The following is a 24,987-nucleotide window of genomic DNA, read 5'->3' as shown; positions in this document are numbered from 1 at the left end:
TCTTCCTTCTGAAATTTCTGAAATACCACCCAAGAAAGTGGATCTAGCTAGAAATTTTGAAAAAGCTTCCTGGGTGATTATATCAGTCCTGAGGTTGAGCACCACTCACCAAAGTGACAGCACCTTGAACTTTAGGAGACTATTTTGAGAGCTATGTTCCTTATTTCAGAATTAAAAATCAGTGTACAGTTAACATCTCACTGTGAGGGACGACATGTAGGAAAACTGGAGAGACAGTAGGCAAAGAAAATGAGTGACATTCTCAATTGTACACGAAAATGTAAGTAGATATTCACATATGCCATATCTGAATGTGCCCCTCCAAGTTTACATGCTGAAAACTTAATCACCAATACAACAATGCTGGGAGGTCAGGCCCAGTGGGAAATGTTTAGGTCATGAGGGCTCCACATTCTTGAAGGTTTAATGTCACTTTAAAAAGTGCTTGCAGGAGTGGGTTCTCACTCTTCTACTTTTCTGCCATGTAAGAAAAATAGTTTGTCTCTTTCTTACCCTTCCTCCTTATAGCCTTTTAGAATGCAGCAAAACATTCCATACTAGGTACCTGCACCTTGACCTCAGACTTGCTAACATCCACATCTGTGAGAAAATAGATTTCTGTTCTTTATAAATTACCTATAGGTAGTACTTTGTCTTAGCTGTTACTGGAGGAATCTGTGCCGAGGAAAACCATGGTCTCATTTTAATTTTAGGAGAACCTCTCTAGTAACTATGTGGAGGACAGTCTGTAAGCAATCATAGAGAGAAGAAACAAGACCAGTTTTGGAAGCTATTTCAGTAAACCAGAAGTGATTGGATTCTGAAGAGTTCATTAATTGTGCAAGTTGGAACAGAATGAACTGAAACAATAAATAGATAGATGGGTCTTGATATTGATACACAGATAGATGTATTTTTCAGCAAGCGTTGCCAAAACATGAAAGACTGAGTGACTTAAATAATAGAATATTTTCTCACAGTTCTGGAGACTAGCTGTCCAAGATCCAGGTGCCATCAAGGTTGGTTTCTGGTGAGGGCTCTCTGATCTGCTGAAGACCACCTTCTTGCTGTCATCTCATAGCCTCTGTGCATGTATGGAGAAAAGGAGAGCACTTGGTGTGTTTTTCTCTTCTTATAAGGACATCAGTTTTATTGGATTAGGGTCCCATCATCAAGGCCTCATTTAACATTAATTATCTCTCTAACGGTCCTGTCTCCAAATATAGTCACACTGAGGGTTAGGGCTTCAATATGAATTTGAGGGGATGCAGTTCAGCCTATAATAATATGCAACTATATACATCAGCATATGCATTCTTGTCGAAATCCATATATGCCTATTTACATAGATACTGATATTCTGACTATAGATGACCCAGTATGTGAATAAATGCTTTGAATTATTAGGTCAAAGCTAATTGTTAAATTTTTTCTATATGTAATAATCCTGTCACTTTTGATAAGGGATTGATTTCACATTGATTGCATTCAATTAATGTAAACCCCAAAGAAATAAAACTTTTAGTGTGTTTGTCCAAGAACTAATTTGGGGAAAAAAACTGACTCAGGATGTCTGCCAAGTTATACAAAGTCTGGGTGTACCTCAGGAGGGAGATTCAGGCAAAATAAGCCTCTATCTGAGGGCCCTTTCTAATTCTGGACAAGTATATTATTCCTAACAAATCTACCAGTAAATGTGCCCTACTCACCTTCCTCTGGCACAAAATGATAATTTCAATGATTTCTGTCCAATTCCCCAAAGTCTTCTTCGGATTATTTTGTCAGATGGCTGTGCCATCCAATACTGTTTTCCCAATTTGAGTCCCAACTTCAACATTAATTAGCTTACATTTTACTAAAATGAACTCAACTTGCCATCTTTAAGCTCTTATTTTAAATTCACCTAAGCTCTTTTGCATTATACATGCTATGCCTCTTTTTTTTCTTTTCATTGAATCTTATAAATTGATTATATCTGAATACTTAAAGGAAGAATATCAGTATCTCTCTCTGTAGTCCCTCTGTCTTATAGATAACAATATTTCTAAAACATGTTCAGGATAAATCTTCCTTTGAAAAGAATTCAGAGATTTTTTTTTAAATTTGGAATGTATATTTATTTAATGTAGATTGTCTCCATTCTACATTTATAGATGAAGAAACTCTGGTCAACAGAGATTCCCAGGCTCACTCCAAATTACCCAGTCACCTAATGTCAGAGTAAAAACTAGAATTTGTGTAATTTAACTCCAAATGAAAGAAATGTTACATTAAGAAAATGATCATGCTGAATTGTTCTAAAAAATAATTACTAATTTCCTCTAGTAGAAATATAAAGATTTATATTTCATCCCATTAATAGATTACCACTAATAAATCTTACATGATTTTTTTCACTTTTCTTTTGTTTTCAAAGTGAAAGACAGCCTTCTCTATCACCTTAAAGGAATTTAGAGATTTATATTCCAAATACTATGAGGTAGTAACAGTCACTAATGGCATCTGTGACTTTTTTCTTTTTTCTCTGGTATGCATTTCCCAAAACCAGATTCAGTAGTCACCAGCTTTATATTAAAACATATAGAATAAAGAACTAAAAAACTTACCCCCAAAAATAAATAACCCAATCAATAAATGGGCTAAGGAAGTGAACAGACACTTCACAGAAGAAGAAATACAATCAATCAACAAATATGTGGAAAAATGTTTAACATTTCTAACAATTAGAGAAATGTAAATCAAAACTACTCTAAGATTTCATCTCACTCTAGTCAGAATAGCAATTATCAAGAATACAAGTAACAATAAATATTGGCAAGGATGGGGTGGGGAGGTACACTCACACATTGCTGGTGGGACTGCAGATCAGTGCAACCATTATGGAAAGCAGTATGGAGATTCCTCAGAAAACTTAGAATGGAATCACGATTTGACCCAGCTCCTAGGTTTATACCTAAAGGACTTAAAATTAGCATACTACAATGATGCAGTCATATCAATGTTTATAGCAGACCAACTTACAACAGCTAAACTATGGAACCAACCTAGATGCCCTTCAATGGATGAATGGATAAAGAAAATGTGGTATATATACACAATGGACTATTACTCAGCCTTAAAGAAGAATGAAATTATGGCATTTTGCCACAGTCCGGCTGCAGCAAAATAATGGGGGGGTGATGAGCAACTTATGTAGATTGATACAGCAGGAGTGGGACCCATTTATTGTAGGACAGGAGGGGTATATATACATTCCACACAGCTTATCTTAATTAACAAACTAGATACAGCAGTCAACCAATAAGGAATCTCCACACTTAATGGCTCACTGGCGTTACTTCACAAACCACTCCCTCTGGCAAAATGCCAGGCGCCATCTTGACTTGTTTACAGACCCTAACAGCATTTGCAGGTAAATAGATGGAGCTGGGAAATATCATGCTAAGAGAAATAAGCCAGTCCCAAAGAACTCAAGGCCACTAAATGTTTTCTCTGATATGTAGATGCTAATTCACAATAAGTATGGATGGCTCAGAAAGAATAGCCTTACTTTGGATTAAGGAAGGGCGTATGAAGGTAGGAAGGATAGTAGAATGAATCAGACATTATTACCATATGTGCATATGTGACTACATGATCAGTGTGATTCTACATCATGCGTAACCAGAAGAATGAGAAATTATACTCCATTTATGTATGATGTATGAAAGTTCATTCTACTGTCATGTAAAACTAATAGAACAGATTTTTTAAGACCCTATAGAAAGTCATTCAAGCAAATAGCAATGTGAAACGTATAAAGAAGAAATATTCTGACCAAAAAATAAATTCATAAATACATGTTTATAGAAATGGAAGTTTCACATACTGTAGTGATACCTGCATATTCATGGTTACAGCAGAACAATTCACAGTAACCAAATTATGGAACTAGTCCAGGTGTCCATCAATGGATGAATGGATAAAAAAATGTGGTATATACATAAAGTTCTATTGAGCCATAAAGAAGAATGAAATTATGTCATTTGCAGGACAATGGATGGATTTTGTGAATGTTATGTCAAGTGAAATAAGCCAAACTCAAAATAGGAAAGGCAGCAGAATACAACAGACACTAGTATTGCAGTATGTATAAACGTGGCTGTATAACCAATGTGATCCTGCAATCTGTACATGTGGGAAAAATAAGAATTCATACCCCATTTGAATCAAATGTATGATATATGATATGTCAAGATCATTGTAATGTTTTGAGCAACCAATAAAAAATAGCATCAAATGGTTTCTTTCATATGTGGAAGCTAAAAAGGAAAAAGGAGGAAAAGGGGAAATCTCATAAAAATAGAATGGAAACTGGTAAAGTAGAAGAAGGAGACTTGGGGAGGAAGGAGGAGTGGGAAAGGGGAGATGACTGGGAATAAAATTGACACAATTATATTTTATGTTGTGTGCATGTACAAGAATATAACAACAACCTCCACTATTATGTATCATTATTATGCACCAATAAAAATATATAAATAAGAAAAACAGAACTAGTTTTTCCACTCCAAAAAAGGAAAGAAAGATAGAAAAAACTTAGGTTTCAGTGAAATTTAAGCTTAAATTTTGTAACCTGATCACTGTAATGATTAACATGAAAATAATGATAATAATGGAGATGAAATACACATGTATGGAAATTTCACAATGAAATTCACTCTTTATGTGATTCATGTGCACCAATAATTATAATAAATAAAAAATCTTAAAAATAATGGAAATAGGGCTGGGGTTGTGGGTCAGTGGTAGAGCAATTGCCCACCATGTGTGATGCACTGAGTTTGATTCTGAGCACCACATATAAATAAATAAATAAAGGTCCATCGATATCTAAAAATATATATATTTTTTAAAAAAGAAATAGTGGTTCTTTAAAAAATAAAATAAAATGATGGAAATAGAAACAGTTAACACTATTGTGGTATGAGAGGCACTATTTAAATATTTTACATCTGTTTGACTCTCAGAAAAGCCATATGGCACAAAGCTACTACCATTGTCCTTTTTTTTTTTCCCCTTGAAAGTTTTAGATTTAATAGAAGGGGAGTGAAATTTTATAAGATCAGTGGGAAAATTGCTAAGAAGAGTACACTTAGAAAGGTAGCCTATTTTTATATATGTAAGAATGAAAACTCTTTTGTATACACGGGAAGAAAATTCAGTTCAAAACAGCTTAATCAAAGTGGAATTATATTGCCTTCTATAAACCAAAACTTGGATCCAGAGGCTCAAATGATGTCCTGAGCACTTGGTCTCTCCATCTTTTGGGTCTGCTTTCCTCTGAGATGGTTTCATTCAGACCAGCTCTCCCTGGAGTGCTAACAAGAGTCATTCACACTTCCAGATTTAGATTTCATCATTTTCGCAATCTCTCCAAAGAGAGAACTTCACCATTCCAATCATCCAATCATCAGGGTAGCATTATCACATTTGCTGGAGTTTCCATGGGCCAAACTGGGTCCTTTGCCAATCACCGTGACAGTGGAGCTAGAATATGATTCACCTACCTATTATCTAATATGGGTCACCCATCTATTCCTAATGCCAATCATCCTCCACAGAAAAATAAGCTTCTCTTACTCATAAAGGGAGAATTACCCTAGAAAATAAAAGTCTAAATCGTTCTCTGAAGCATTGAAATTTGTGTATAAAAATGTAGAGCAAAGGGCTAGGGTTGTGACTCAGTGGTAGAGTGCTTGCCAAGCACATATGAGGCACTGGGTTCAATCCTCAGCACCATGTAAATAAAAAAAAAAAAAAGAAAGAATTGAAGAAAGAAAGTTATAACAAAAAAAGCAGAGTGAAATAGAATTCACAAAATATGTATAAAGGAGCCTGAAGCAACAAAGTTAGTTTAGCAGGTGCAGAAAGCATGTAAAAGAAAACGGGGGTGGAGGGGAGAGGAGACTAAAAAGAATGCTCCTGTAGGTATGTAAAAGCATCACAGTGAGGTTCAAGTAAAATAAGTTGTGAATTATATTCTATGTTGGACTCTATGGAAAGTAAAAAGCCTCTTTGTATTAGCTTCTTCACTAAATATGCTAATAAGATGTAGTTCTAAAGTGTAGTTCTAAAATCCAATCCAAATCAACAACAAAACTGAGGCACCATGTCCATAACTGACTGAGGAAAAAGATTTACAACCAACCACAATTCAACACAGACCATAATAAGTAAAATAATAATAACACTGATAGAGTTCTGTAGGGTAAAAAAAAAAATCTGGAGAGAATATTAAAGAGATACAGAAGGCCACAGAGGAAAAGTTTATGACAGAGTGGTATCTAAGCCAGGTTTTAAAAATAGGCAGCATCTAGACAGGAGAGATCATGGAGACAGTGTTTATGGTAAAGAGAATGAAGACAGAGGTAAAAATGGTGAACAGTGGCTTGACAATAGGATGCTTGAAGGAACCACAAAACAAGATAAGGTCGTAAGTGTAGTTCAGTGAATAGAATGTGGGTGAAGATCTTCAAACACTGCAGAAGGCGATGATTAAAACTGTTCTACAGGAGAAACACTCCATGTTCAGTGTGAAGCATGGATTGGAGGGAGCAGTCTAGAGGCAAGGCATCCCACTGGAAGTTTATGGCAAGACTTTGAATGTAATAGTAGTGTAAATAAAAGAAGTAATAAAGCAAGGAAATGAGAAACTGGAAGCAGGAAACATTTTGGAGATAAAATATACATGACATTTATTTATAATTAGTTATGAGAATTGACAGGAAAAGGTAAAAAATTTTCAAGACTAGGTGCTCAGAAATATGGTGACACCATTAATGCAAGTAAACACCATGAAAGGGGGATCAGGTTTTGTGTGTGTGTGTGTGTGTGAGAGTGTGTATGTGTGTGTGTGCGCATGTGTGTGCACTCGCATGTTATAGAAGGGGACATGAACAACGAATGAAGAATGACCTCACTAACAGCATAGAAGTGGTAAATGCATGCTGGGACATTGCTGCATGAGGGCGGTTGAAAAATATACCTTTCTGCAAGGTACAAATGTTAGGATGCAATTTATGGCATACGTAGGTGTTTTTAAATGTTGTTTATGTTTCCTTGTCACTAATACAAAATTAGACCCATACAAAACGAAAGTTTAAAAACCAACTAAATCTGTCTTTATTTCCCTGATTTCATCTTCTTAATAACATTGGACACTTGCCATTTAGACCTGCTGTTTTTTCATGATAATAAGTCTAAGCTTTTAAGAACCAATTTTATAATCTCTACAGAGTTTAGATCATTTGTATCATTTCTAGAAAACTAATTCTTGACTTGTTCAGTCTCCACGATTTTATTTTTCTCTGAAGACACTGAAGAGGTAAATATTTAGTGAATATGCCCTTATCATCTGACACAATCTCTCCAGTGGAGTTTTAAAACACCCTGTGATTTCTTTAATCTTAAAACTAGCCAGGGGGGAAAGAAATTTTGGAAGTGATTGCTTGAAATCAAACGTCATTAAAAAAAAAAATACTAGGCACTTGTTTTGAGTAAGACTCCAGCTGGACAGGGAAGCGAAGCAGATGACCTGGCCATGATATTCTTTGGGGATGGTTTCAGTGACTACAAAACCCTAGTAGGTCTTTGGCCTCCATATTCTACAATCAGGAATACTCCCTGAAGAATTCATCCCAGATTTAACATGATAAACAGCATGTGCTGAGAAGAGAATGCATTGGGGAGCCTGAAATGACTCTGGGTTGACTGTTAAAGCTGGAAACGCTCATTAAAGCTGTAACTTCCTTCCCATAACTGAAGATGTTGGGGAATTAACTGAAGGCAGAAGCTCTCAGCAAATGTGAACACACCAGCAACAAAGACAAATCAACCGAGAAAGGAACAAAGACCGCAGGGCCTAGGGGAAGCTATGGGAGAAAGGGTCAAAGAAAGAAAAGTCTCTGTTAAAGAGAAAGTAGGATTTTATTTTTTTAAAAAGGGGGCAGAAATAATTATTCCACATATAACAGATCCTGTTGGTTGCCTTTCCAATTGCCTCTTCCTTCTTCATTATTGCTCATGAAGTTCTAATTCTTTTTAGGTGCCCACTCCTCCTCATGTGACTTACAATTAATCGGAATGAGTATGCTAATATGAAAAAAACATCCATTTTCTTTAGAGTTATTGGCTTAAAAATTAATATATCACACAATTTTGACCACTTGGGTGAGGAGGAATCCAGTGCGTGGTTTCTAGTTGAAGTTTCCTTGCTACTAAAGAGTACATGAAAGGCCGCCCATTACCCCCATATCGTTTTAGATGGTGTCAAGACTATGTAATGACACACAGAACTTGAACATCATCATCTCACTATGATTAGGTATGTTAGTCAAGGTCAGAGTCAGATGGCAGAACAGAAACCAGGGAGACTTAGGTTCTTGAGGATTTTATTTAATTGTTAAAATAACCAATCTGGAAGCTACCTGTGTAATGACTATAATTTACTTTTAAAGACTTTAATACATGCACTGATACTATGTGTGTGTCTATGTGAGACTTGTGTTGAGCTGCAATGCAGGAGCTATAAACACTCTCACCAGATTCACTGTGCAGGAGTGGTCAATGAGCGTGGCAATCAGGAACACAGGAGTGGTGCCGGAGTTCTCGTTGGAAAGCCTATATCCCAGAAGGGCCCTAATAAGCATTTCTGCTATCTCTATCTTTCCCATAACCTACATTTTGCTAATTATCATACTAAATGTCAGAAAAAAAAGCTTTTAGTGACAAAAATACCAGCCTGTTGACTATCACGATGAAGGTTAAAATTGGGCTATTACTGGTAAAATTGAAGTTATTCAAGTTATGTGAATTAGATAAAATAATTGTAAAGACACTTCCTACACCTGAATGATAGAGAATAGGAATCTAGCAGGTCAAGTACTACTTAATAACATACTGCACAAGGAAACATTAAAATATTTTCCTAGATGATCCAAAAAAGACAAGGATGCCCACTTTCACCACCTTTTTCCAATCTAGTATTAGAAGTTCTGGCCAGAGCAATTGGATAAGAGAAAGAAGTAAAGGACTTCCAAATTGGAGAGGAGAATATCCAACTACCCTTGTTTGCAGACAACATAAACCTGTATATTGAAAACCCTAAAGACTCCATAAGAAACTGTCAGAACTAATAAAGAAATGCAGAGTAAGATACCCAATCAACACTCAAAAATAAGAAGCATTTCTATACACTATTAACAAGCTGCCTGCAAAAGAAATCAAGAGAACAATCCCATTGACAATAGCTACCATAAAAATAAAAAAAATTAAACAAAAAATACCTGGAAGCACATTTGGCCAAGAAGGTGAAAGATGTCTACAAAAAAACTACAAAAAAATAAAAAATAAAAAATCAAAGTGGACGCTGATAAATGGAAAGATATCCATGGACTCATGAACAAGGGTTCATATTAAAATATCCATACTACCAAACTGATCTCCAGATTCATTGAGATTCTTATGAAAAACCAAGGTAATTCTTATAGATTTAGAAAGAGAAAGTGCCTGAAATTCGTACAAAACTGTAAAAGACTCTGAATAGCCAACATCCTGAGCTATTTAGAGGAATAAAGCTGGAAGCATCACACTACCTGACTTCAAAATACACTACAAAACTATAGTAGCTAAAACAGCATGGTATTCACATAAAAGACAGAAACACAGACCAATAGAACAGAATAGAAAGCTCATGAATGACCCCACTGTTTTGCAGCCAAACAAAAATTGATAAAGGAGCCAAGAACACACAGTGGGGAAAGAACAATCTCTTCAGTAAGTGGTGCAAAGAATGCTGAAAATGCACTTGCAGTGGAATGAAATTAGACCCTTATCCCTTGCCAGTTATGAATATCAACTCAAAATGTATCAAAGTCTTGAATATAACTTCCTAAACTATGAAACTACAAGAAGAAAACCTAAGAAAAAATCTACAGGACATTGGCCTTGCAGAGATATTTAAGATATCGCCCAACTGCAAAGACATCAAAAGCAAAAATTCACAAATGAGATGGAAAAAAAAAAAAACAGCTGAAAAGCTTCTTCACAGCAAATGATACAATCTACAGAGCAAAGAGACAACCTACAGAAGAACAAAAAATCTGCAAAGTACAACTCTGACTAGGGGTTAATATCTAGAATATGTAAAGAATCCACACAACTCAATAGCAAAATAAGTACCAAATAATCCAGTTGTTCAATGGATTATTTGGTACTTAAAGATCTAAAGAGACATTTCTTAGAAAAAGACATATAGATGACCAACAAGCTTGTTAAAAGTGCTCAGCATCAGTAATCATCAGGGAAATACAAATCAAAACCACAGAGAAATTTCACCCAGGTTAGAACAACCATCTCAAAATATAAATTTTAAAAATGCTGTTAAGGATGCAGAGAAAGGGAAACTCTCACACACTGTCATTGGGAATGTAAGCTAGTACAGCCATTGTGGAAAACAATACAGAGATCCTCAAAAATATCACTACTGGGTGATACACCCAAAGGAACCAAAATCGCATGTAGAAGAAATGCCTAAACTCCCATGTTCTTTGCAGAACTATTTGCAATAGCCAGGATATGGAATCAGCCTAAATGTCCCTCAGTGAACGAATGGATAAATAAAATATGGCATACGTACATGACAAAATACTATTCAGCCATAAAGGGCACAGAAGTCTGTCATTTGCAATAACATGGGTGGAACTAAAAGACATTACGTTAAGCGAAATAAATTAGATACAGCCCTGGCGTGATTCCGTCCTGCGCGTCTCTTTAGAGCAGCCACCCGTTTTCCGTCCGCCTTCTCTCCCACCTAAGTGCGTGCTACCACCCCATGGAAGATTCGATGGATATGGACATGAGCCCCCTGAGGCCCCAGAACTACCTTTTTGGTTGTGAGCTAAAAGCTGACAAAGATTATCACTTTAAGGTGGATAATGATGAAAATGAGCACCAGTTATCATTAAGAACGGTCAGTTTAGGGGCTGGTGCAAAGGATGAATTGCACATTGTTGAAGCAGAGGCAATGAATTATGAAGGCAGTCCAATTAAAGTAACACTGGCAACATTGAAAATGTCAGTACAGCCAACAGTTTCCCTTGGGGGCTTTGAAATCACACCACCTGTGGTCTTAAGGTTGAAGTGCAGTTCAGGGCCTGTGCATATTAGTGGCCAGCACTTAGTAGCTGTGGAGGAAGATGCTGAGTCAGAAGATGAAGAGGAGGAGGATGTGAAACTCTTAAGTGTATCTGGAAAGCGATCTGCCCCTGGAGGTGGTAGCAAGGTTCTCCAGAAAAAAGTAAAACTTGCTGCTGATGAAGATGTCGATGATGATGAAGATGATGATGATGATGATTTTGATGATGAGGAAACTGAAGAAAAAGCTCCAGTGAAGAAATCTATACGAGATACTCCAGCCAAAAATGCACAAAAATCGAACCAGAATGGAAAAGACTCAAAACCAACAACACCAAGATCAAAAGGTCAAGAATCCTTCAAAAAACGGGAAAAAACTCCTAAAACACCAAAAGGACCTAGTTCTGTAGAAGACATTAAAGCAAAAATGCAAGCAAGTATAGAAAAAGCACATTGAACAGCCCTGGGCACTACTGGTAAATTAAGCCCAAAGATGGGGAGAAAGGAAAAGGAGAGACAAATATAGTCCATACTGAGTATCATCAACAATCCAGGCTGAAGTCTTCTATTTTAATCTCAATCCCCTTTCCTGATTTGCCACCCACACCCACTTGCAGGCTGGAAGCAATCTCCTGATTTCCTAAAGCACTTTTGACTGCTGTGAATTCAGTTGAACCTTATATATTGCTCTCTCTTGTGCATATGCCTCATCATCTCTTGGACCATGTTTTAATCACCTTTGTATCTCCTTAGCTTCTCAATAAATATTTGAATGAATAAAAAAAAATAAGTTAGATACAGAAAAACAAATATTGCCTGATCTCACGCATATGTGGAATCTAGAAATGTTGATCTCAGAAGTTGCAGCTAGAATAATGGTTACTAGAGACTGGGAGGATTAACAGAGAAAGGAACGGAGAGATACGGGTCAATTTGTAATGATACAGTTAGACAGGAGAAATAAGTTCTGCTATTCTATGGAACAACAGGGTGAATGTAATTAAACATAATGCACTGGGCATATATCAAATAATATATATATATATATTATTGCATACATCAAAATAGAAATGTCTTTGCACTCACCATCAAGAAATGATATGGTGATAGATAAATCAATTACCTTGAACATTAACCAATGAATGCATGAACCAAAACATCACATTATACTTCACAAATAACTGAAAATATTATATGAATACAAAATAAAATTTCTCAAACTTGAAAAAATACATAATTTAGCAGGTTAGAAACTATATTCATTGGGATCTAGCCCTAGGCTAAATTCTTCAACAACAGAGTCTCTAGCAATGGAATCTAAAATTCTGGTTGCCTGTAACCACCTGTAATGTTGGTAGAATGCTGCCTCAGGAATATTGGCAATTGCCTTCAGAAAACCTATGAAACAAGATGATAGTCTGAGATGCTAAAAGCAAAAGGGGTTGGATCTTCCTCAAACCTATCCAGCAAGTTATATAATTTCTGTTTGTAAATACTTGCTTACTAATAATGCATAGTACAGCCAATATAAGGGTGTCAGTGTACTTAGGTTGTTTGGCAACACAACCCAAACTTGTGACTGCTTATTTTGAGAATAATAAATTTTACTTATCATTAAAGCAACTGATGGAGGATTTTCTACTGCTTGCTGTTGAGAGCATTCCAGCATATACCACCTCACAAACACTAACTCTCCAGTTATATTGAAATTTAGATTGTTGTTTGAGAAGCATGTGCTACATGAGAACTTTTTTATTCAATCAAACATGTTTAAGAGAAAACACCATGACATGGTAAATCATGGAATGACGCTAGAGACTGACCCTGTGACAGCTTTGTAGAGATCATCCAACCTCTCTGAGGCTAGGGTGACAGCCAAAGCAGTAAAACAAGGATGTGTGCTATCTCTGAAGTAAAATGATGGAGGATAATTCTGGCTTTCTCTCCTGCTAGCTGTGTGACCTGTCTCTGTGCTTAAATATCCTTGTCATGGACTATCATATTATCACAAGGTAACAATTAATTATAGCATTATTATAAAGATTAGATGAGATATGCCATGTTCAAACCTCAGCAAAATGTCTGGCATAGCAAATACTAAATAAAAATCATCATCATAATCTCCAAAATAAAAGCATTGATCACAGTAGTCCCTGAACTCCTCTTTCTAAAATTCTCCATTTTGCTTTCACTTTTGTACTCTCCAAAGAGAATATTAATGAAGAAAAGTAAAAGCCATCTACTCCAAGACCAGTGTCAATCCTTGTCATAGTCAATGCCAGTTACTCTTTTCCCAAAACATGCATTGAGTGCCGACTATGTATGGGCACAGGGTGGGATAGCTTCAAGAAGTTCTCAGTCTTACAAAGCAACCAAGAATACCTGTTTGTTTGGTTTTTCAAACTAAATTTTCTACTTCTCCAGGTATCCTCAACTTTCATAAGTCTTTCTCAAAATTTGTCTTTGATGCAAATCTGTGCTCCATGTAATACAAATCCATGTTCTAACTTTGAACCCTTCACTCAACACAGAGATTAAATTCCATCCCTTTGGTGAGGAAATAAAAAGCTGTCACCAATGAAAAACCTTACAGAGCATTTCAGGAAACAGGAAACTCTTTGAATGGCTTTAATGTCATTGTCCACAACCCCAGCTACATATGATCTGACACAGCACATCAGCTAGACCTCCTCTACTGGAAAAATTAAGTGCCAAGAAGGAAAATCTAGAATGAGTAGTTTCTGTAAAATGCGTAAATCTTTTTTTTTTCTTTCTCATCCATAATGCCTCAGTTTAAATTTTCTCCTTAGCCAAGAAAGCCAATATTTTCCCCTTTAATCATAAAACACTGCTTATAAATTGGTCTCTTTTTATCACATTCATACTACTACATGTAAGAGCACAGTGAGTTTGGCAACCAGAACAAAGCCTGCATGTGTTTAGAGCCCACACTTGAAACACCATCTGTAGGCAGTCTTTTCCTCTCCAGCTCGTCAGGGTTGGTGGCAAGAGACATTCATGAGCTAAATGCTTCATTAACTGGTGACTCTGCCAATACAAGGGAAACATCTGTATCAGCCAAACCTGGTAAAAATCAGTTAACTGAGTCAGAGCAAAAGTGCAAGCCAGAATCACAGTGCTCCTAAAACAAAACCTGTGCCTTCAAAACCCCCACTTGACCACCAGCTTGGCATTCACTGCAAGTGCTGCCATCTTTGTGAGTGGTTTAAATCTGCAGCTGCATCTCAGAGATGATTGTTAGGCCTTAGACTGTTAGTGAACAGAGAGGCTTCTAGGAGGAAGCTGACAATCATGGGTCCTGACTTTGTCCTGGGTTTGCTTCACCTTTCTCCACAGTGAGGAAACAATGAAGTGTCTCAGCATGGGACATATTTTGAAAACCTCCCCTAAAATAATCTCTAACAAAAAGTTTTTATGACAGGAAGTTTTATGAACCAAAAGTAAAATTAAAAAAAAAAAAATCAAACCTATACTTTTACAAAAAATTGAAACATATTGCTATTCTCAGTGTGGTTCCTAAGGCTAGGTTTATAGGAAAGTCTAGTTGAAGAATGGGTAGCCAAGACAAATTACATAGTCACTCAGTGAATCATGGGGACAAAGTCCATATGGGCTTAGCAATGATGTATGCTAAGGAAAGGAGTCAGGGAGGAGAGAACAGGGAAGACCAGGGTTTGTGACTCAAAGTGTGACTAATGCTGTGAACATTGGTTGCCAAAGTGCCAGGGTGAACTCTGGATCCAACAAGGCCTTGCTTAGCACTAACAGGCTTAGAACAAGTGCTACAGAGGCAGGAAATTTTAGGCTGTGGGTGGCAATTCTGAATGAGAGATTTGGACCAGTAATCATAGGTATAGAAAGCAAAAGCTTTAAGATAACCAAGACATTTAATCTCCAAAAAAGAGAGCTGGCGTTAGAGCTCTACTAGAGAGCAAATGGAATACCCAATGGGCTAAGTGTTATCTTTTTGTGGGTTGTGAGGAAAGCTGCATATGGTGATGAGGCAGACACTAAGGGGCTCATTGCACACACCACCAGTTTATAGCAGCAAGATAAATCTCAAACCCCCACTGATGGAAGGTGGGAGTATCCTAACATATACATTGGCAGACTTAGCCACTATTGTCCCAAGAACTAGGTAGTTTTAAGCTATCTTCAGCCCCCAGTGAATTCTACTGAGCAAAAGCTGAAAGGCAAGGACTGTCATATTCATCACTCAATCCTAGTTTTTACCCCATAATTATACTGACCCCAATCTCAGCATTAATATAATTAAATAACCATCATAACTAGTAAACTGATATAATTGTAAGTATATAGGAATAAGCTAGAATGAGATCTGGCTTTAGAATATTATTATTGACTTTTCCTTCTCAAATGATTAGAGAAGAATGGAAAATTTTGAAGATAAAAATAATAGATTAAAAATGTCTCCATGTATTATTGGCATACCTCTAACACAGACTCATAACAATAAGTTTTGGGTTCTAGAAATATTTGTCTATTTAAAAACTGATGGAAAGAAAACATCAGTAACTTTTATGATGAGGTCAGTTCTCTGTAGGTATGCTGCTCATGCACCACATAATCTACTGATGATTCAATGTGGTTAACAGGGTGAGTACCAAAAAAATAAAAAAATATTATTGATTTTAATTTTCAATTCTTTTGCATTCACCCCTAAAAAGGAAAAAAATGGTGTCCCTAAAATCCCATTCAGGAGAGGCTATATTTACTCATAAGGAAAGGGAAGTGGTATGGGAGGGAGGTTTCAGAAAGTGGCAAGATTACACCCAGGATACCTGCTAGAGCCTGGAAGAATGGCTGAGTTTCCTCCCCATTCCCAAAGCCTCAAAAGCTGAAAACTAGGTGGATACTGACAATCTTATAAAAAATCCCACATGCAAGCAGAACAGGGAAAGAGGCAAACACTGACTGTGTAGTTTTGGATGGTGAGGGTCTTCCCACTAACAAGTAGAGAACAAAATTGAGAATATCTTCAAACTCTTCCACTTTGGAATTAGTCCCAAAGAAAAGGAATCACATTAATTAAAATTAATGAATGGAAGTTTTATAATTAGTATGAGCAATTTGGTTCAAAAAATGAAGTATAATTGACTTTTTTTTTTTTAAGCCTGGAAGTTTTTTCTGTGTTGCCCAGGCTGGTGTTGAGCTCTTGGGCTCAAGTGATCCTGAAACCTCAGCCTCCCCAGCAGCTGGGACCACAAGCACATACCACTCACTGTAAAGCATCCTAATAAGTAGTAGAAAAGGGGTTAAAACAAAAGAAGAATTAGGAAATGTAGTAGAATGTCTCTCCTGTGATGCTCTGGCAATTCCACACACCCAAATAAATCCCATGCATGAAGGCTTGAACCTTAGCCAATATGGGTCTTAGCAGTTTGCATTGTGATCCTCCCAGAACACAGGAGGATGGAAGACTGGTGTGGTGCCATTTGGAAGTTATTTCCCCCTTGCTTTTCTAGTTCTCCAGGAAGGTTGTCATGAGCATTTCTCTCATCACCTTCTGGTGGCATGTTATATGAAGATTTCTGCCCTGGCTCTCTCAGGGAATTGAGGCAGACTACAAAGCCTCCTTGCTGCAGTCTGGAGTCATCAAGCCCAGAGATGATACATTGGTGCATTACATTGCAGTCATTTTGTCCTTTTTTAAAAAAATTGTTTTCTTTAGACGAGAGAGAGAGAGAGAGAGAGAGAGAGAGAGAGAGAGAGAGAGAGAGAGAGAATTTTAATATTTATTTTTTAGTTTTTGGCGGACACAACATCTTTGCATGTGGTGCTAAGGATCGAACCCTGGCCGCACGCATGCCAGGCGAGCGTGCTACCGCTTGAGCCACATCCTCAGCCCCTCATTTTGTCCTTTGGTTTCCATGTTGCCCTTTCCCTTGTATGTAACAAGGATCTGGTAGCTAGCAACTTCTTCCTTTTTGTTGTCTATATAAGTAATAAATTCTCTAATGCAAAAAAAAAAAAAAGTTTCATTTCTTTACCTGTCAAAGTACTCAGGTCATAGACTTGGCTTTGTCTTTTCTTGTGTGCTTGAAAGGAAAAATAAAAAGTTAGAAATGACTACCAAAGAAGAAGCATGTAGAGGTATACACAAAAATAATTTTTCAATAAACCTTTTGTCAGAAGCTAGGAAAAACGTACTCAAGAAAATGGTTCTTGTTTGGAATACCCATCATGTCTATATGCCTGAAATAAGTGAGACACCCCTTACTAAGTGAACACCATAGTGTTCCCTTGAGGCAGCTCTGTGGACACTCATTCTGAGCAATGATTGGCTGCAACTAACAGGGACTGGACATTACAGTGTTTTTGTGGAACACACTGAGTGTTGTATCTATTCTTAAAGTTTCATTATTGATTTCTCTATTTTAATGTTTAATATAATGACATAAAAGTAAATTTTATTAAAAGTAGAATTCTTTTTGTTTTCTTGTTGCTATATTCCAAATTAAGTTAATAAAAGTTGAGATCATGATACAAAAACACTGTAAGTCAGGGAGAGTAAAGTTTCTAAAACTGTGCTGTCTTCCTGCCCACATAAACAGAATTAAGCCTCAGGAAAATGCCTCAGATTTACTTTCGATATTCTCTTTGTAGTAAACACTAAAATGTAGAGTAGGCACAATAGCAATGAATGGCCAGACTAAAATTTATAAGCTATTAGTATCTATTAAACTCCTATTATGTGCTAGACCTTGAATTATGTTCTTTTCCCAAAACACAAACAATTTCACTTAATCCTTGAGAGTGAATTGTGGGATAGTTATTAGATGAGACTCTCCATATATTCTTTCACATTTATTTCATGTTTTTTTGTTAAATTGGAAGCTCTTAAAAACCCTAGAAATTTGAGGAGAAAGAGGAAAAAAACCTAGAAAATAAACACACTTGCATATAAAAACATACATTTTGGCATTTGACTCATCATGAAGAATGAGATGTGAGTTTATTAATACATTTAAGAAAACATCTAGGGCTGGGGATGTGGCACAAGCGGTAGCGCGCTTGCCTGGCATGCATGCGGCCCGGGTTTGATCCTCAGCACCACATACAAACAAAGATGTTATGTCCGCCAAAAACAAAAAAAATAAATATTAAAATTCTCTCTCTCTCTCTCTCTCTCTCTCTCTCTCTCTGTCTCTCTCTCTCTCTCTTTAAAAAAATAAAACATCTAGAATGGGCTGGGGATGTGGCTCAAGCGGTAACACACTTACCTGGCATGCATGGGCACTGGGTTCGATCCTCAGCACCACATAAAATAAAGATGTTGTGTCCACCGAAAACTGAAAAATAAATATTAAAAATTCTCTCTTGTAGTGCTTTTGTTTTGAACAGCCAACAATAAAAAATTAAAAAAAAATTCTCTCTCTCTCTTCTCTCTTCTCTCTCTCTCTAAAAAAAAAGAAAAAATAAAATATCTAGAATAACATATTCATGAACACCTGAGGGCACTTCCATAAAATATACATTCCTAATAGAAAAATTGTATTTTACTGACTTTCCACATGAAACCATATTCTTTCTTGTGAAGCACAGTCCCAAAGATTTCATACATTGACTGTGACCAAGAGTGGACCTATTTTACACTTCCATTACTCCTTTGGAAAAGTTGTCACTGTCACTCATAAGGGTTTGTAGCAAGTTTGCATTGACCTATACTGATAAATAAACTGGCACACAGCCACTCCAATCATGACTGATCCATGTAAACCACAGCAAAAAGAAATGAAACCAAAGAATATTCATGAACATGACAATTTCCTTTTTCAGTACTGGGGATTAAACCCAAGACCTCACACACGCTAGGCATGCATTTTACTGCTGAACTATGTCTTCAGCCTGAAGACGACACTTTTTTTTTTTACTCTTTTACTGGTGCTCTAGCCTCAATTAAGTGCTCTGACAGAGAAGAATGACCCAAATCTAACATGGGCCATTCAGTTCTTAAAAATTCCTTTAGTTTTTAAATCAAATGTCCTGGACAGATGACTATAGATATTTACTCATTTATCCACACATCAGTAGATTTTTATTGAGCCCAACTATACAGTGGGCTCAGCTAGTTTAAAAGTCAAGTGACTCCTCTTGAGCTAGAGTTATTGACAGAAGTTCCAAAACCATAGTAAGTAAGTACTTAAGAAACCTGAACTCTCTGCTCTTGAATTCAGTGAGTTTTTAAGAAAACATCTGTGGCTCTGGAAGACAAACTCCACTGAACAGTTTCTTAGTGGAATTTTCATGTTTTTCTAATTATTTCTAGGTAGAGGAAAAACACCTTCACTAGGTGAGTCAGCTGGTTAGAACACAGAAGTGTTCTCAACTATGCCATAGAACATGTGACAAAGAGATGATTACTGATCCAAAGAATTCTCTTGTATATGTTTGGTGATACTCCAGATTTCAGCAATGAAGGGAATGTAGAGTTCTACAATTTATTAACAATGAAGGTGCAACTACAAAAGTCACTATAATTTATTCAGTATTTTATTTATTTATTTACTTGTTTATTTCAGTCACTATAAATTACATTGTTAATAAAGTCCTCACCTGTGGCAACAGAGAAAGATACCCCTTGACTGTACCATATGGGCACAGCATATTTTCACTGGTAGATTATATATCTTTATATCTTTATTGGGACTCCATAGCATCCCCATGAAGACCTATAGGACCAGGGTTATCCTAAATGTATGACTAAAGAAACGCAGATCCGTGAAAAGGTCACCTACTTATTTGGTGGAAGAGTCATTCAACTATAGACTATCATCAAAGCAATCATTTAGAACTGTAATTCTTGACCAAAAGTGTTTTTGCCCCACAAGATATTTTTCAATGTCTGGAAATGTTTTTCATTATCACAATTGGAATAGTGTTACTGACGCCCAGTTGCTAAAGGTCAGGGATGTTGCTAAACACCACACAAGGCACAGGACATCCCTCAAAGGAAAGAATTTTCTGGCCCCAAATATCAATAGTTCCATAGTTGAGAAACTCTGAGTTAGACTAATGGCACCAAGTGTACTGATTAACAAAACTCCACCAATTATGTCCACTGGTCTTCTGTGAGTGTAACTGGAATAAGGAAAAGTTATACACAAAGTAATTATTTTTCCCCTACTGAACACATAATCATAGTGTTAATGATCACAAATGGAAGTCTTACAAAAATTCTGTCAAAAACCAGCAGGAAAAAAAAAATTTAAGAAGGATGTCTCATAGCCTTATATCTATATAGCAAACATTACTGGGCTCCTACTATGAAAAACAGTTTCTGGAATTTGTATCATCTGTACTCTATGAGCAGCACATATCCAATTTATATATTGAATGTTCCTAATGTTCAGAATCCTAGAGCAATTTGGTTGAAACTTTGAAACTTCTTTTTTTTAATTGATTTTATTATTTTTTAATACATGTCAACAATGGAATGCATTACAATCCTTATTACACATATAGAGCACAATTTTTCATATCTCTGTATATATAAAGTATGTTCACATCAATTTATGTCATTTTACATGTACTTTTTTCGCATTACAATTCTTAATACATATATATATATATATATATATATATATATATATATATATATATTACAACTTTTCATATCTCTCTTTGTTTATAAGGTACGTTGATACCCAATTCAAGTGTTCATACATGTACTTTGTATAATGTTGACCATCACATTCCACCATCCTTGCTAATCCCCTTCCCTCTCCCTTTCCCTCCCACCCTTCTTAAGTTTCATGGAAACCATGTCCATGCCACCAAAGAGTTCACTATACTCACACATGCTATGTATTGTACTATTGTAAGAAGAAAGCTAAATTTCTGGCATATATTATTCAATTGAAGGTAGGGTTGATATAGCCACATTGAGCCTCCAAATCAATGTGGCTATATTACTAACTCAGAGATTATTAAAGATTTGACTCAAGACTTGACACTTTCCAGACTGTTGAGGCTGATATAAAAAAAATACCTTAAGCTGAGTAACTTATAAATCATAGAAATTTATTTCTTTCAGTTCTGGAAGCTAGTCCCAGATCCAGGTACCAGCAGGTACAGTGTCTGGGAAGGCTCTCTGTCTGCTTCATAGATGGTGCCCTGTTGTTGCATCCTCACATGGTGGGAGGGATAACACTGTTTTCACACACAAGAGGCAGGAGGGGCAAGGGAACTTTCACAAAGGACCAACTCCCAAAGGCCCCATCTCTGACATCTCCACACTGGGGACTAAGTTCTAACATTTTGGGAGACAATCATACTCTGATAAAGCAACATCCAAGAAAGTCCTTTTCTTTATCTAAAACCTAAGCCCAAATTATCTCTGTGGGCGTACTAGGTAGAAGTAGCATCTGAGGAAGGCTCTGTTGGATTTGAAAACATCTCCCCTAAACACACATACATAAATTTGAAATTATTATCATTTGAAGCACATTGCTTAAATACCAAGTTAATTACTTTCACTCTGATGTCCAACTTTTGGATGTTACATCTATTTATATTATCTGAATTCAGTATTTTAGAACTGAGAAGTAATAAGGAGACTTGAATTCTTCCTCCTTTATTTTGGAAATAAAATAACATCATAATTCTATTCTTAATTTTGAAGATTTCTAAACAATATAAATGCAACTTGTTAAGGCAACTTTCAAAAAATATAAAAAGGAGAGCCTTGGTTTCTATGGAATACTGTAATCCTCAACTAGATGATATAACTCTTTGTGTTCAGCCTTAGAAAGGAGGGTATCACCCTTTGAATGTTAAGCCAAGGGTCAAATTTGTTTCTGAACCACAATTCAGCATTAGATAAAATACAGTGACAGGCATCATATTTGATTTCAGTTCTGGGTCAAGATATTTAATAGAATCTTAGAGATTAAAGAAGATAGGATCATGTTATATATATCAGAAATTGAAGATACAGTAAAATGGGATAAAATAACTTGCAGAAATATGGTGACTTTAATCTTTTTTAATACAACTATATACAAATCATGTGCATAATTAACAAAAATTTAAATACATATTTAGGCATTATGAATAAATATTTACTAAAATGATTATCATCATTGCTAAATCTGTTAAATGATTCAGCTGAGTAATTTTTCACAATATTTATACGTGTCAAGCCTAGTATATAACGCAGGCAGTACAGTACATTAATTTTCTGAAGTGTCTCATAGGTCAATGGAATAATAAACCTCAGGCATGCATTATAAAGATGGAATGCTGATGTGACTTTCTTGTGACTCTAAGCTATATGACTTCCACCCTGAAAATACTGAATGATTTACACTTCAAAGACAAATTATCAACATTCAGATTATGCTTCTCAATGTCAGTAAATGTGATATAACAATAAGACATTGGTCAGAAAACCGTATTTCTCCATCTGTTTCAGACATGAAAATAAACCCTAGAATTTAAAGAGTAAATCAGATTGCTTGAGAGCATTTATATCTGTACCTCTCCTTTTGTTCTAGTTTATTTGGTTTTCATGAAATCCTCTTATAAGATATTCTAAGAACCTTTGCTGTAAAATGCCTTTTGTTTTCCTGATCTAGTGACATAAGCAGTGGACAAATATAGAGGGTACTGTGAGGAGGAAAAGAATGCAGTTCATTTAAGATATTATAAAATGTCTTGCTCCAACAATTTATAGAATTAATGATTTTTGAAAACTAATTCTAGGACTAAAGAAATCCTTCAGGGTTTGATAGGGGGGAAACAAATGTCTGGTTGCTTAACTTGTCAGCATTTATCACAAACTCAAAAGATTCTAATGATAATGTATAGTTGTTTTTTTTTTTTTTTTAATTCTACGGAAGGGTTGGGGAGAGCTTAAATTGCCTCTAATATATGCCCTATAAATGCTTACTAGGAAACAAAGCAAGAAAGCTCACTGCCAGCATATCCTAATATCATGGAATGTAAGTAGATTTTTTAAGACCACAGCACATGATTTTTATGCATTATATTCTTTTGACATCATTGTTACGGTCGTAATCACCAGTTTATTGATTCCATCCACAAATATTTACTGAACATCTACTGTGTCCCAGGCATATTGCTAGCTTGGCAATGCTTTCTATGCCCTATGTCTTACTTCTAATCTGTCATTTTTCATTATAGCTGTACTTCTCATGACTTCCAGGAATGGTTGTCTTGTCTGTTTTCTCCACTAGATTTATATTTCTTGAAAGCAGAATCACTGCCATAAAGTGACTTGCTAGAAACCACATTTCAGTAAAGGAGATACTTGGAAAATTTTTCAAAAAATAATTAATGGTCGTAATACTATTAGCAATCATTAACATATTTTGAAGGTGGAGAAAAAGAGGAAGGGGAAATATGAAGAGATTGGTCATTGCCAGCATTCTGTGTTTATTTTCCCATTTAATATTTAACATAGTCCTATAAGGTTGGTAACATTACAGATCTTGTTTGAAAATTAATAAATCAAGATGCAAAGTGCTTGGTCGAAGTCATTCAAGAAGGAGAAGCGAGGGGGAGAGAGAAAATAGAAGTGAATGGAGGAGGTTGAAGACTGTTTTAGCAAGAGAATGAAAGCATGAACCAATCACGTACCCTCCAGCAACTTGCCACAGCTGGACCAGATCCAAACCTGGCTGTGTTTTAAACTCTTCAAATGAGGCTAAAGACATAGGGGAGACCAACGCATGCAGAGTCTCATAAGCCAATCCAAAGAGTGAGAATTTTCTTCAAAAAGCAATGGGGAAGCATTGATAAAATGTAAGCAGCATAGTAACATGATCATCTTTAATAAACATTTTCACAATGTTATGAAGAAAGCGTTGGAACACAGGGGTACTGGAGACAGTAGATCAATTAGGAACTTATTAAAAGGTACCTAATAAGAAGATCTCTAATGCTAGTTAACAGTGGAAATGTTAAGGAGGTAAAAGGAAGACAACAAAAAAATAAGAGAAAGACTAAATATTGAAGAGAATAAAAGGGGACACCTTGGGCTATTCCTGTGTTCCTGGCTTGAGTAACTAGTTGAATGACTAGGCCATTCACTAGCAGGAAATTTAAGAGATAGAAAAGTGGGAGATTTAATTTTGATCATATGTGCAAGAGGTATCAGTGGCTTACCCACCATGTGGCATTTAGACATGTGCATCTGGATCTTGGAGGGTAGAGATCAGAATTATAGACATGGATTTACGGGTCCGTGACTTACAAGCAGAAGTCAAATGCTTGAACATGTTCCATGAAGACGATAGAGAGAACAGAATAGTTAAAGAACATTGAAGGGAGAATATATTGAAAACAGCCAAAGGAGGACAAAATTTCCATAAAGTTATTGAAGTGTCAAATTCTTATAGGACAGGTTAAGTACTATGAAGAAGGGAGTATTCACCCATTTGAAAATCAGGGACTACTAATAAACTCATAGATTGGAGTATGTGATGGGACAAGCCCAACTCAGGAATATGAAAGGGAAAACTGGAGACAGAGAATGAAAACTCATCCTTCAGGAAACTTGGCTGTAAAGGAAAAGCATAGGAGGAAGGGCAGTGCCACAGTGTGTGAAACAGAAATATTCTAGGACAAATTATCAAATTCCAAAAAGCCTGGCGCACAACTGTGAATATAGCAGGCTTTGCTTGTAAAAAAAAAAAGAAGAAGAAGAAGAAGAAGGAGGAGGAGGAGGACACTGAGAATATATATATTCCTATATTTGTAGTTACATAAAGAAATACAAACAGGAAACTTAACACAAATGCATAC

The 24,987-nt window shown here is 36.2% G+C and overlaps 1 protein-coding gene across 1 annotated transcript; it reads left to right on the top strand.

The window, feature by feature from the left end:
• Nucleotides 1–10,788: 10,788 nt before the first annotated feature.
• Nucleotides 10,789–11,922, top strand: LOC124103587 (nucleophosmin-like). Its single transcript, XM_046460276.2, has one exon. The coding sequence runs from the start codon at nucleotides 10,874–10,876 to the stop codon at nucleotides 11,630–11,632; it is 759 nt and encodes a 252-aa protein (XP_046316232.1). The 5' UTR covers nucleotides 10,789–10,873; the 3' UTR covers nucleotides 11,633–11,922.
• The last annotated feature ends 13,065 nt before the right edge of the window (nucleotides 11,923–24,987 follow it).

Source organism: Marmota monax, unplaced genomic scaffold (genome assembly GCF_021218885.2).
Source record: "Marmota monax isolate L192 unplaced genomic scaffold, Marmota_monax_Labrador192_F-V1.1 WCK01_AAM20220418_F8-fsc00006, whole genome shotgun sequence".
In the NCBI taxonomy this organism is placed as follows: Eukaryota; Metazoa; Chordata; class Mammalia; order Rodentia; family Sciuridae; genus Marmota; species Marmota monax.
Note: the sequence above shows the minus strand (reverse complement) of the source record. Positions and strands in the feature narration are given on the sequence as shown.

What these genes read in the sequence shown, in the direction of transcription:
- LOC124103587 (XM_046460276.2), top strand. Translation starts at nt 10,874, where the DNA reads ATGGAAGATTCGATGGATATGGACATGAGCCCCCTGAGGCCCCAGAAC.